Source organism: Oncorhynchus kisutch, linkage group LG9, assembly GCF_002021735.2.
Source record: "Oncorhynchus kisutch isolate 150728-3 linkage group LG9, Okis_V2, whole genome shotgun sequence".
In the NCBI taxonomy this organism is placed as follows: domain Eukaryota; kingdom Metazoa; phylum Chordata; class Actinopteri; order Salmoniformes; family Salmonidae; genus Oncorhynchus; species Oncorhynchus kisutch.
Window position 1 is genome coordinate 43175839 of NC_034182.2, and position 12587 is coordinate 43188425.

The 12587-nt window shown below is 47.2% G+C and overlaps 2 protein-coding genes across 2 annotated transcripts; one reads left to right on the forward strand and one right to left on the reverse strand.

Moving 5' to 3' along the window:
- Nucleotides 1-285: 285 nt before the first annotated feature.
- Nucleotides 286-9084, forward strand: pip4p1b (phosphatidylinositol-4,5-bisphosphate 4-phosphatase 1b). Its single transcript, XM_031832635.1, has 8 exons — nucleotides 286-535; nucleotides 1170-1311; nucleotides 1507-1585; nucleotides 1699-1805; nucleotides 5642-5759; nucleotides 5846-5898; nucleotides 5994-6084; nucleotides 6246-9084. The coding sequence occupies exons 1-8, from the start codon at nucleotides 448-450 to the stop codon at nucleotides 6387-6389; spliced, it is 822 nt and encodes a 273-aa protein (XP_031688495.1). The 5' UTR covers nucleotides 286-447; the 3' UTR covers nucleotides 6390-9084.
- A 466-nt stretch (nucleotides 9085-9550) lies between these two features.
- On the reverse strand, nucleotides 9551-11050 carry LOC109897157 (endonuclease domain-containing 1 protein). The gene is made up of 2 exons (XM_020491741.2): nucleotides 10587-11050; nucleotides 9551-10430 (listed from the first exon to the last, which is right to left on the reverse strand). Exons 1-2 carry the CDS (start codon nucleotides 10902-10904, stop codon nucleotides 9753-9755), a joined length of 996 nt encoding a protein of 331 aa, XP_020347330.1. The 5' UTR covers nucleotides 10905-11050; the 3' UTR covers nucleotides 9551-9752.
- Between the last annotated feature and the right edge of the window lie 1537 nt (nucleotides 11051-12587).

Sequence of the window (12587 nt, forward strand, 5' to 3'; positions counted from 1 at the left end):
CAGTAACATGCAAAACACAAACAGAACAGCCAGAGAGATTACACAAAGCAATAAGGAAGATTAAAAACGACCTGGTCTGTTTCTCAAGCGTTCCCTGAAATCTCGCGTTGTTGCGCCCCGGTGAAGAAACCGTGGTTGTACATTGAGCTGTAAAATAAGTGACCGTATGATGCGTGGGTGTGGCAACAACAACAACAAACCAATCACTAGACGACTTCCGGCTTCCCGATTTATATTGAGGACGACAATTGGTTGCACATCACGTCCATCACTTGCATAACGACTAACGAGTCATGTGACAGAGTGTTGTTGGTTTGTTGGGCTTCCTGCTTCCTGGTTTCCGTGATCATGTGAATACTACAGCTAGCTGTCCCGGTCATACACACTACCCCAGTTTGGGCACTCGACACCCCGCTACAGCCTGCGCTGGTTCCCACTAGCTACTCTATGGCGGATGGAGAGCGTAGCCCGTTGCTTTCGGACCAGCACGACGGGACGAATGGTGCCTCGTATGGCTTTCCCCCGAGGCCACAGAGTGAGTAACTATAACAACAGCTGGCAGTGGCTATGTTACTATAGCTGGCTAGCTAACTACCTAGCTAACAACAGTAGCTAACAACAGTAGCTAACTACCTAGCTAACAACAGTAGCTAACTACCTAGCTCACAACAATAGCTAACTACCTAGCTCACAACAATAGCTAACTACCTAGCTCACAACAATAGCTAACTACCTAGCTAACAACAATAGCTAACTACCTAGCTAACTAAGGTCAACTAACTAGCTTAGCTGGATGCACTATAAGCTCTCTAGCTAGTTTATTAACAACTCGGCTATTTACAGGTTTTCTTTCCCCGTAGCTACTAGCTGGCTGAATAGGAACTAGCTAGTAGAAGAGGGTATCTATCCAGCAATAACAACTGATTTCACTTCCATATTCTATTTCTCGACAGTCATGTGAACTCAGAAGTGAAAGCTTTTGTGTGAACGAGTCATTCCTCTTTAAAAAAAAAAAAATGTATTTCCTGTCATTCTATCTCTCAACCCCCATACCCTCTCTCTGCCTTTCTTCCTGTATTCCCTCCTCCTTCTACTCTGCCCCCCCCCCCCCCCCCCCCAAAAAAATATATATATTACCCACCTCTCTCTCCTCCCATCCTCTGCCCCAGGTTTCCCTCCATTCCTCAGCCCCAGTGCCCCTCCATTCCTCAGCCCCAGTGCCCCCCCTCCAGTCCTGTTCGGTGAAGCCCCGCCTCCCTACTCTCCCCTGGGCAGCCCAGACATTGGCAGCTCCCCCATCATCAGTTGCAGGTAGGTAACACACACACTCTTTCACTATACATCCTACCTCAGCAGCTAAGCAGATGAACCTGTAGCTGAGATGTTGCCCTTTTGAATCCCTGGCCGGGGACTAGATAAACAGGATTAAACATTTAGCAGAAGTCAAATCTGTTGTTTTGTTGTAACATTTTGGACAATAAAGTTGTATTGTGTTTTGTATTATAGGGTGTGTCAGAGTGCCATCAATGTGGAGGGAAAGACACACCAACACGTAGTCAAGTGTGTCATCTGCAATGAGGCTACAGTGAGCAGAATGCAGACACAGTTCTATCTACTTACAACACACACTGGAGACTGATGGAAGGATACTATTAATTAGTTATCAGAACTAACTCTTATCATCGTCTCTCTCTCCAGCCTATAAAGAATGCACCAGCAGGGAAGAAGTATGTCCGCTGCCCCTGTAACTGTCTCCTCATCTGTAAAGTCACCTCCCAGAGGATCGCCTGTCCCCGACTTTACTGGTAAGAGAGAGATGGAGATAGGGGACATATAGACAGGTAGAGAGAGAGAGCACAGAGGTAGAGAGAGAGAGAGGGGACATATAGACAGGTAGAGAGAGAGAGCACCGAGGTAGAGAGAGAGAGAGGGGACATATAGACAGGTAGAGAGAGAGAGCACCGAGGTAGAGAGAGAGAGAGGGGACATATAGACAGGTAGAGAGAGAGAGAGCACCGAGGTAGAGAGAGAGAGAGGGGACATATAGACAGGTAGAGAGAGAGGGCACCGAGGTAGAGAGAGAGAGAGGGGACATATAGACAGGTAGAGAGAGAGAGCACCGAGGTAGAGAGAGAGAGAGGGGACATATAGACAGGTAGAGAGAGAGAGAGCACCGAGGTAGAGAGAGAGAGCACCGAGGTAGAGAGAGAGAGCACCGAGGTAGAGAGAGAGAGAGGGGACATATAGACAGGTAGAGAGAGAGAGCACCGAGGTAGAGAGAGAGAGAGGGGACATATAGACAGGTAGAGAGAGAGAGCACCGAGGTAGAGAGAGAGAGAGGGGACATATAGACAGGTAGAGAGAGAGAGCACCGAGGTAGAGAGAGAGAGAGGGGACATATAGACAGGTAGAGAGAGAGAGCACCGAGGTAGAGAGAGAGAGAGGGGACATATAGACAGGTAGAGAGAGAGCACCGAGGTAGAGAGAGAGAGCACCGAGGTAGAGAGAGAGAGCACCGAGGTAGAGAGAGAGAGAGGGGACATATAGACAGGTAGAGAGAGAGAGAGCACCGAGGTAGAGAGAGAGAGAGGGGACATATAGACAGGTAGAGAGAGAGAGCACCGAGGTAGAGAGAGAGAGAGGGGACATATAGACAGGTAGAGAGAGAGAGCACCGAGGTAGAGAGAGAGAGAGGGGACATATAGACAGGTAGAGAGAGAGAGCACCGAGGTAGAGAGAGAGAGAGGGGACATATAGACAGGTAGAGAGAGAGAGCACCGAGGTAGAGAGAGAGAGAGGGGACATATAGACAGGTAGAGAGAGAGAGCACCGAGGTAGAGAGAGAGAGAGAGGGGACATATAGACAGGTAGAGAGAGAGAGCACCGAGGTAGAGAGAGAGAGAGGGGACATATAGACAGGTAGAGAGAGAGAGCAATTAGGTAGAGAGAGAGAGAGGGGACATATAGACAGGTAGAGAGAGAGAGAGAGAGGGGACATATAGACAGGTAGAGAGAGAGCACCGAGGTAGAGAGAGAGAGAGGGGACATATAGACAGGTAGAGAGAGAGAGAGAGAGGGGACATATAGACAGGTAGAGAGAGAGCACCGAGGTAGAGAGAGAGAGAGGGGACATATAGACAGGTAGAGAGAGAGAGCACCGAGGTAGAGAGAGAGAGAGGGGACATATAGACAGGTAGAGAGAGAGAGAGCACCGAGGTAGAGAGAGAGGGGACATATAGACAGGTAGAGAGAGAGAGCACCGAGGTAGAGAGAGGGGACATATAGACAGGTAGAGAGAGAGAGCACCGAGGTAGAGAGAGAGGGGACATATAGACAGGTAGAGAGAGAGAGAGAGCACCGAGGTAGAGAGAGGGCACATATAGACAGGTAGAGAGAGAGAGAGCACCGAGGTAGAGAGAGGGGACATATAGACAGGTAGAGAGAGAGAGAGCACCGAGGTAGAGAGAGGGGACATATAGACAGGTAGAGAGAGAGAGCACCGAGGTAGAGAGAGGGGACATATAGACAGGTAGAGAGGAGAGAGCACCGAGGTAGAGAGAGAGGGGACATATAGACAGGTAGAGAGAGGGAGAGCACCGAGGTAGAGAGAGAGAGAGGGGACACATAGACAGGTAGAGAGAGAGAGAGCACCGAGAGAGAGAGGGGGACGCATAGACAGGTAGAGAGAGAGCACCGAGGTAGGTAGAGAGAGAGAGAGAGGGGACATATAGACAGGTAGAGAGAGAGATGGGACATATAGACAGGTAGAGAGAGAGGGGACATATAGACAGGTAGAGAGAGAGATGGAGATAGGGGACATATAGACAGGTAGAGAGAGAGAGGGGACAGGTAGAGAGAGAGATGGGACATATAGACAGGTAGAGAGAGAGGGGACATATAGACAGGTAGAGATGGAGATAGGGGACATATAGACAGGTAGAGAGAGAGAGGGGACAGGTAGAGAGAGAGATGGAGAGAGGGGACATATAGACAGGGAGAGAGGGGACATATAGACAGGGAGAGAGGGGACATATAGACCGGTAGAGAGGGGACATATAGACAGGTAGAGAGAGAGAGGGGACATATAGACAGGTAGAGAGAGAGAGGGGACATATAGACAGGTAGAGAGAGAGATGGAGATAGGGGACATATAGACAGGTAGAGAGAGAGAGAGGGGACATATAGACAGGTAGAGAGAGAGAGAGGGGACATATAGACAGGTAGAGAGAGAGAGAGGGGACATATAGACAGGTAGAGAGAGAGAGGGGACAGGTAGAGAGAGAGAGGGGACATATAGACAGGTAGAGAGAGAGAGAGGGGACATATAGACAGGTAGAGAGAGAGAGAGGGGACATATAGACAGGTAGAGAGAGAGAGGGGACATAGACAGGTAGAGAGAGAGGGGACATATAGACAGGTAGAGAGAGAGAGAGTGGACATATAGACAGGTGGAGAGAGAGAGAGTGGACACATAGACAGGTAGAGAGAGAGAGGACATATAGACAGGTAGAGAGAGAGAGAGTGGACACATAGACAGGTAGAGAGAGAGAGAGCACCGAGGTAGAGAGAGAGAGAGAGGGGACATATAGACAGGGAGAGAGAGAGAGGGGACATATAGACAGGTAGAGAGAGAGAGGGGACATATAGACAGGTAGAGAGAGAGAGGACATATAGACAGGTAGAGAGAGAGAGGGGACATATAGACAGGTAGAGAGAGAGAGAGAGGGGACATATAGACAGGTAGAGAGAGAGAGAGAGGGGACATATAGACAGGTAGAGAGAGAGAGGGGACATATAGACAGGTAGAGAGAGAGAGGGGACATATAGACAGGTAGAGAGAGAGAGAGGGGACATATAGACAGGTAGAGAGAGAGAGAGGGGACATATAGACAGGTAGAGAGAGAGAGAGGGGACATATAGACAGGTAGAGAGAGAGAGAGGGGACATATAGACAGGTAGAGAGAGAGAGAGGGGACATATAGACAGGTAGAGAGAGAGAGAGGGGACATATAGACAGGTAGAGAGAGAGAGAGGGGACATATAGACAGGTAGAGAGAGAGAGAGGGGACATATAGACAGGTAGAGAGAGAGAGAGGGGACATATAGACAGGTAGAGAGAGAGAGGGGACATATAGACAGGTAGAGAGAGAGAGGGGACATATAGACAGGTAGAGAGAGAGAGGGGACATATAGACAGGTAGAGAGAGAGAGGGGACATATAGACAGGTAGAGAGAGAGAGGGGACATATAGACAGGTAGAGAGAGAGAGGGGACATATAGACAGGTAGAGAGAGAGAGGGGACATATAGACAGGTAGAGAGAGAGAGGGGACATATAGACAGGTAGAGAGAGAGAGGGGACATATAGACAGGTAGAGAGAGAGAGGGGACATATAGACAGGTAGAGAGAGAGATGGAGAGAGAGAGGGGACATATAGACAGGTAGAGAGAGAGAGCACCGAGGTAGAGAGAGAGGAAGTGGAAGGTGATGAGCTGGAGAGAGAGAGAGAAAGGACAATGTTTGGTGGGGAGAATGGGAGAGGGAGAAGATTGGAAGGATCTAGGCTAGAGACCCTTCTGTTTGGTGTGTCAGGGGTTAAGGATTGTAACTGATCCTGTGTGTGTGCTCGCCTGTGTTCCAGTAAGCGTGTCATGAACTTGGGTCTGGTGCCTGCTGCAGGGTCCGGTTCAGGCAGTCCAGAACCTCAACAACTCGCTGGGGTCAGAGTGGTCTGTGGACACTGCAGAAACACATTCCTGGTAGGATCGTGTGTGTGTGTCTGAGGGAAGGGGGTGGGGGTGGGTAGTAGTGTAAACTAACAGTAGTGTACTGTGTGTGTTGTCAGTGGACTGATTTCTCAGACAGAACGTTAGCCAGATGCCCCCACTGCAGAAAAGTGTGAGTCTATATACCATCTCACATCAGCTTATTCCTTATTATCAATCTTCAACTCTGTTCCTGTAGTGACTTCCTGTTTTTAATCTCTGTTGCAGCTCTTCGGTTGGCCGGCGGTACCCCAGGAGGCGGGGCTTGTGGTGTTTCCTGTTGTTTTTGGTATTCTCTGGCGGCACGGCAGGACTAGTGGTGAGTTCAGTTTCTGAAGATACTATTTCAGTCACAATCGTGTGTGTGTGTGTGTGTGTGTGTGTGAGCATCTGTAGGTGGGAACATGGAAGCCAAATGGAACTATGCCTAGTACTCTAACCTCTCTGTTTTTCTCCCTCTCTCTCTGTTTCCCCCTCTAGGTGGGAACGTGTAAATCAGCCTTGCTCAACAGAGGGATCTATGCCTCCTGGGTCTTCCTGATTCTCCTGGCTGTACTGAGCATGTGCAGAATGATCTACTGGGGCTGTCTGAAGATCAGCGAACCTATACAGAACAACCCATAGAGGGGAGAGGAGCCCGTACAGAACATCACATAGAGGGGAGAGGAGCCCATACAGAACATCACATAGAGGAGCCCATACAGAACATCACATAGAGGGGAGAGGAGCCCATACAGAACATCACATAGAGGGGAGAGGAGCCCATACAGAACATCACATAGAGGGGAGAGGAGCCCGTACAGAACATCACATAGAGGGGAGAGGAGTCCATACAGAACATCACATAGAGGGGAGAGGAGCCCATACAGAACATCACATAGAGGGGAGAGGAGCCCATACAGAACATCACATAGAGGGGAGAGGAGCCCATACAGAACATCACATAGAGGGGAGAGGAGCCCATACAGAACATCACATAGAGGGGAGAGGAGCCCATACCCATAGAAATGGGGGAGGGGTTCCTCAATGGAGGAGAGGAACCCGGGTTAAAACATTAGGGAACCCCTGACACAGAGAGGAACAGAGAGATGCACTAAGGGAGATATGGTATAGGAAGGAGCGTGAGAACAAACATTAACATGACCAAGTCAAACCAGATCAAACCAGATCAAACTGCCTCTGTCTGGAATAACTAACCGGTCTTAGTGGCTATGTCCCAAATAGTCCACTATTCACTATGCAGTGCACTCAACGTTTGACCAGGGCCCCTATTCCCTATATAGTGCACTACTTTAGACCAGGGCCCTATAGAACCCTATTCCCTATATAGTGCACTACTTTAGACCAGGGCCCTATAGAACCCTATTCCCTATATAGTGCACTACTTTAGACCAGGGCCCTATAGAACCCTATTCCCTATATAGTGCACTACTTTAGACCAGAGCCCTATTCCCTATATAGTGCACTACTTTAGACCAGGGCCCTATAGAACCCTATTCCCTATATAGTACACTACTTTAGACCAGGGCCCTATAGAACCCTATTCCCTATATAGTGCACTACTTTAGACCAGGGCCCTATAGAACCCTATTCCCTATATACTGCACTACTTTAGACCAGGGCCCTATAGACTGATAGTCCCCTACTGGACTGGCTGTTAGGACTAATAGTTCCCTACCGGACTGGCTGTTAGGACTAATAGTCCCCTACTGGACTGGCTGTTAGGACTAATAGTCCCCTACTGGACTGGCTGTTAGGACTAATAGTCCCCTACTGGACTGGCTGTTAGGACTAATAGTCCCCTACTGGACTGGCTGTTAGGACTAATAGTCCCCTACTGGACTGGCTGTTAGGACTAATAGTCCCCTACTGGACTGGCTGTTAGGACTAATAGTCCCCTACTGGACTGGCTGGACTAATAGTCCCCTACTGGACCGGCTGTTAGGACTAATAGGACTAATAGTCCCCTACTGGACTGGCTGTTAGGACTAATAGTCCCCTACTGGACTGGCTGGACTAATAGTCCCCTACTGGACCGGCTGTTAGGACTAATAGTCCCCTACTGGGCTGGAAGGGAACCCAGAGGAGCCTGCACTTGCCATCACACCAATCAATTTGTTTTACTGTAAAAACTGATTTTTACTGTAAAAACTGACACACTCCGTATCTACAGTAAAATAAATCACTGAGTTCTACAGACCTGGTGATATTTATTGGTTTTTGATTGAACGATGATTGATTGGTGTGATTATATTTATATATATATATTTCACTCACTCTCTGCAGTCATTGGCATTATGTGATTTATTTTTAAATAGTTGGTTTATTTTCTATTATACAGTTGTCTCCTGTTGTCTGTCACACTCTCTGGTTAATTGTTGTAATATCTAACTAAGTGGAGTCCCAAATGCCTCCCTATTCCCTACTGCTATTGACCTGAGCCCTATTGGCCATAGTGCCCTGCTATTGACCTGAGCCCTATGGGTCATAGTGCCCTGCTATTGACCTGAGCCCTATTGGCCATAGTGCCCTGCTATTGACCTGAGCCCTATGGGTCATAGTGCCCTGCTATTGACCTGAGCCCTATTGGCCATAGTGCCCTGCTATTGACCTGAGCCCTATGGGTCATAGTGCCCTGCTATTGACCTGAGCCCTATTGGCCATAGTGCCCTGCTATTGACCTGAGCCCTATGGGTCATAGTGCCCTGCTATTGACCTGAGCCCTATTGGCCATAGTGCCCTGCTATTGACCTGAGCCCTATTGGCCATAGTGCCCTGCTTTTGACCTGAGCCCTATGGGTCATAGTGCCCTGCTTTTGACCTGAGCCCTATTGGCCATAGTGCCCTGCTTTTGACCAGGGCTTTATGGGCCATTGTGCCCTTCTTTTAAGTAGTGCCCTATGAAGGGGATAGAGTGCCCTTCTTTTAAGTAGTGCCCTATGAAGGGGATAGAGTGCCCTTCTTTTAAGTAGTGCCCTATGAAGGGGATAGAGTGCCCTTCTTTTAAGTAGTGCCCTATGAAGGGGATAGAGTGCCCTTCTTTTAAGTAGTGCCCTATGAAGGGGATAGAGTGCCATTTGGGATGCGATCTAACTGTAACGTGTTGTTGCACTACATCCTAATGATTTTAGATCTGGTCCAAGGCGTTACGTGCGACTTGCTGGTTGCCGAACCTGCTAGATGCACGTAACAACATGGACAAGAGCTACCTATCAATTATACAGCAGAATAATAATAATAACAAGTCCTGTTGTGCTGATAATATATATATAATATATATTCTGAGTAATGTTGTGAGACTAAAAAACTTTTAACAAAACCTGTGTGTGTGTGTGTGTGTGTGTGTGTGGGGTGTGTGTGTGTGGGTCCTGTGTGTGTGTGTGTGAGAGAGAGAGAGAAATATATGCATAGGCAGAGTGGGAGAATAGTACACTGTTAGAAGTGTTAGCCGTTGGAGGGTTTTAGTTGGTTAGACTATGCCTGATTTAAATGTTTCATTAAGAATTTTAGGACCCCTTTAGGTATCAAAAAGTTATATATAAGAAAAAATGTATTTGATCAAATACTGAATTTGGCCTTTACTACAACAGACAGTCAACAAATCAGAAAAGCAGGTTTTTGGAAGTTTTTGTCCTGTATCTAGGAGACATAAGCTCAGGAAATGTGTTATTTTTACAACGTCTTGGGGAGGCACAAAACTACCTTCATACTCGGACGGTGCTGACTTCAGATAATTACCCGGACAATGGTGGGGATCGTAGAGCAAAATGGAGACCAAACAAATGCACATTTAGCATTTTTGATTATTGTTGGACAAAAAGACTAAACACAAAGAATTCAGGTAAAATTATTGTAATCAAGGAAGTATATATACAGAAACATCTTGATTGAAATTCTGTAATCAATGTTTGAAATTATTACAGTATATTATTGTCAAATACAATATCTATTTGCGGTCAATATCACGCATTTGTCCGGCAGCTAGATTCAGTTGTCTACCTGTTTCACAGTCTTCCCAGAAGGACAGGCACACTCATCATCCTCTTCTTGCCCATCTCTTCCTCCGTCCTTCCCGTCTAAATATTCACCTGCTAACCTAAGCTGGAAATCACTTGAACACTGCTGGGGAAATACACTGACTTCACCTCCGGGGTAGATTACGTTCAGCTTTTCATACAGATCTGTCAACGCAAGTGGTTTCAACCTTTTTTTCCCACACACCTCTGCTACATTCTCGCTCCAATAGGCCTTGGCCATCCACTTATCCAGGTTTCTGTTGTAGCAACAATAGGCAGACCACAGGTGAGATGGGATGTTCACTCGGTTCTTCAGTGTTTGGTCGTTACTGGGCACCGCTCCGGTCACCACATAGGCTTTTATCTTGTCGTTAGCATCCTTACAGTTGTTCTCAAGAATCTTTTTGACACTTTTCTCCATGTTACACCAGCTAAACGCATTTGAGGACACTGCTTGCGGAACGCAGTTGGTTAAGGTAAAGGTGGAATTCTTGCTTTCTGCATCACGCGCATGCTCATTTGGAAACATGTGACCTCTGTTCACCTTGTGTGTGTCCTCTGCCCCAACATAGTCTTCTTTGACAGCCTGATTTGGGTAATTGATTCCCGGGGTAGCCAGTGCCATATTGGGATCTTTGTCTTCATCCAGCTACAGGAACAATATTTATTTGAAAAAAAATTTTAAAGATACATACTTCACAGATCTATTGACAAGAGTATTCACACATCTTACACATACAGTATATGTTCAATCATTTTAAATAAGATGATCATTAATGCACAAAGAATTAATTAATCAAGTTACCTGGGGTTCTATCTTCCATGCTGGCCTTTTGATGCTGTCTCCCCCAGTACCAATGAAGGTGTAGGCTGAGAACACAGGGATCCTGTTGGCCGTGTCATAAAGAGTTGCATACCTGTAGACGTTGTTGAACAACTGACAAATCGGTTTGTAATGGTTCTGTGCAGTCCCATCAAGCAAAATACCCGGAATATTTGGAGTCTTCTCATCCAGGAAGAACTCCTGGCACTTTGGATCGAACTTCACCACCACCTCAGAGAGCGCACTATGAAGGGAAGAGAAAAGGAGGAGAGCAGAGAGATGCTTCAATAACCCCATCATCACATGAAGACACCACAGAGACGAAGATGAAGTTGTTTTCAGAGACAACTCCTTCAGGTGTCACGATAGAACAAGGAGGGTTGGTTTGCATAAACTGTTCTGTGGCTGCATTTACGCAGATAGCTCAGTTCAGATTTTTTTTTCTTCCAATAATTGGTCTTTTCACCAATCACATCAGATCTTTTCACGGCAGCTCTTTATCAGAGCCAATCTGATTGGTCAAAAAAGGTGGGACCATAAGGTAGGACCATTCTAGCCAATGAGAGAGCAGATACGCCTGTGGAACAACAGGCCATAGAGATAGATAGAGGAGTCATCTCTACCTGCCATTGTGACATCATGGGCAGTGCCATTGAGCTGGTTTTTGTTTAAAGTAGTCAATTTTCTCTTCATTGGCTGACTCCTCCCAACTCATAGAAATGCCCACCCAGTTCACTACTTTAAAATGGTGGAAGCCCTCACTGGCAATGTCCATGTTTAAAATGGCTGATATTCAACATGAGTCCTCTATCTATCTCTATGATAACAGCCCAACTCGCATATAAAGTCGTTTTTTTTGTGTTCTCAGTCAACGTACCTGTTAAAATCAGTGGTCACTAAAGATCCCAATCAGGGTTAAATAAAAAACCCTATAAGGGTGTTTTGATCCCTTAGAGCAGCCCTCCCTCCCTCCCTCAGTAAACTGACCTCTCCAAGAGTTCACTGATTCAATAAGGATCCAGTCTTCCAAGGTACGTGGGGAGGGTGTGTTCATGGATGAATCTAAATTGTATTTACTGCCATCTCTCTCAAAACGCATTAGAGAAGATCTGAGGTTCTTCAATGTGGGAGGGCATGAGGAATCAAGGAAATACAATTGAGAAATCACCCTGTGTGGCCACTGTGAAAATGTTGCTTGTTACTGCCATCTGGTGGTTGAATGTGGATGAACAGAAAATAATTAATATTTATCTTCCTAAATATCTCATTTTTTGTCTCATCTCTCCCCTCTGTCTCCCCTCCCCCTCTCCCCTCCTCTGTCTCCCCCTCCCCCCTCTCATCTCCTCTCTCCTCCTCCCCTCCCCCCTCTCATCTCCTCCCTCCTCAAAATGTCTGTAGTTTTTGACGTCGGATAAGTCGAGTGTTGGTTTCTTGAGAAGTGGAGCGAATCGGGCCATTCTGAAGTCAGAGGGGACGGAGCCAATAGTCAGGGATGAGTTGATGAGGGAAGTGAGGAAATGGGAGAAGAGAATCTCCACTTAGGAGAAATGAGTAGCCCTCTGCTACCACCGTGACGACCAGATGTTCTCGGACTCTGAGAGAAAAAGTAGTCAGATGAAGAGAGAGCAGCTGGAGTAGCAGAGTTCTCTGGGCTGATCCTTGTCTCCGTCAGGGACAAAAGGTTAAGGGACTGAAGGGCAGCGTAGGTGGAGATGAACTCGTTCTTGTTGACTGCAGATTGGCAGTTCCAAATGTAACAGTATAACTTTAGACCGTCCCCTCGCCCATACCCGGGCTCGAACCAGGGACCCTCTGCACACATCAACAACAGTCGCCCACGAAGCATCGTTACCCATCGCTCCACTTGCAGAGCAAAGGGGGAACCACTACTTCAAGGTCTCAGAGCAAAGGGGAACTACTACTTCAAGGTCTCAGAGCAAGTGACGTCACCGATTGAAATGCTATTAGCGAGCACCACCGCTA

Bases quoted from the DNA above. Each gene is read 5' to 3' on its own strand.
- pip4p1b (XM_031832635.1), top strand. From the start codon at position 448: ATGGCGGATGGAGAGCGTAGCCCGTTGCTTTCGGACCAGCACGACGGG. The intron at 1,806-5,641 runs GTAAGAGAGAGA...CCTGTGTTCCAG, and splicing joins GCCTGTCCCCGACTTTACTG to TAAGCGTGTCATGAACTTGG. The intron at 5,760-5,845 runs GTAGGATCGTGT...GTGTGTTGTCAG, and splicing joins ACTGCAGAAACACATTCCTG to TGGACTGATTTCTCAGACAG.
- LOC109897157 (XM_020491741.2), bottom strand. From the start codon at position 10,904: ATGATGGGGTTATTGAAGCATCTCTCTGCTCTCCTCCTTTTCTCTTCC. The intron at 10,431-10,586 runs GTAACTTGATTA...TTGTTCCTGTAG, and splicing joins CATGGAAGATAGAACCCCAG to CTGGATGAAGACAAAGATCC.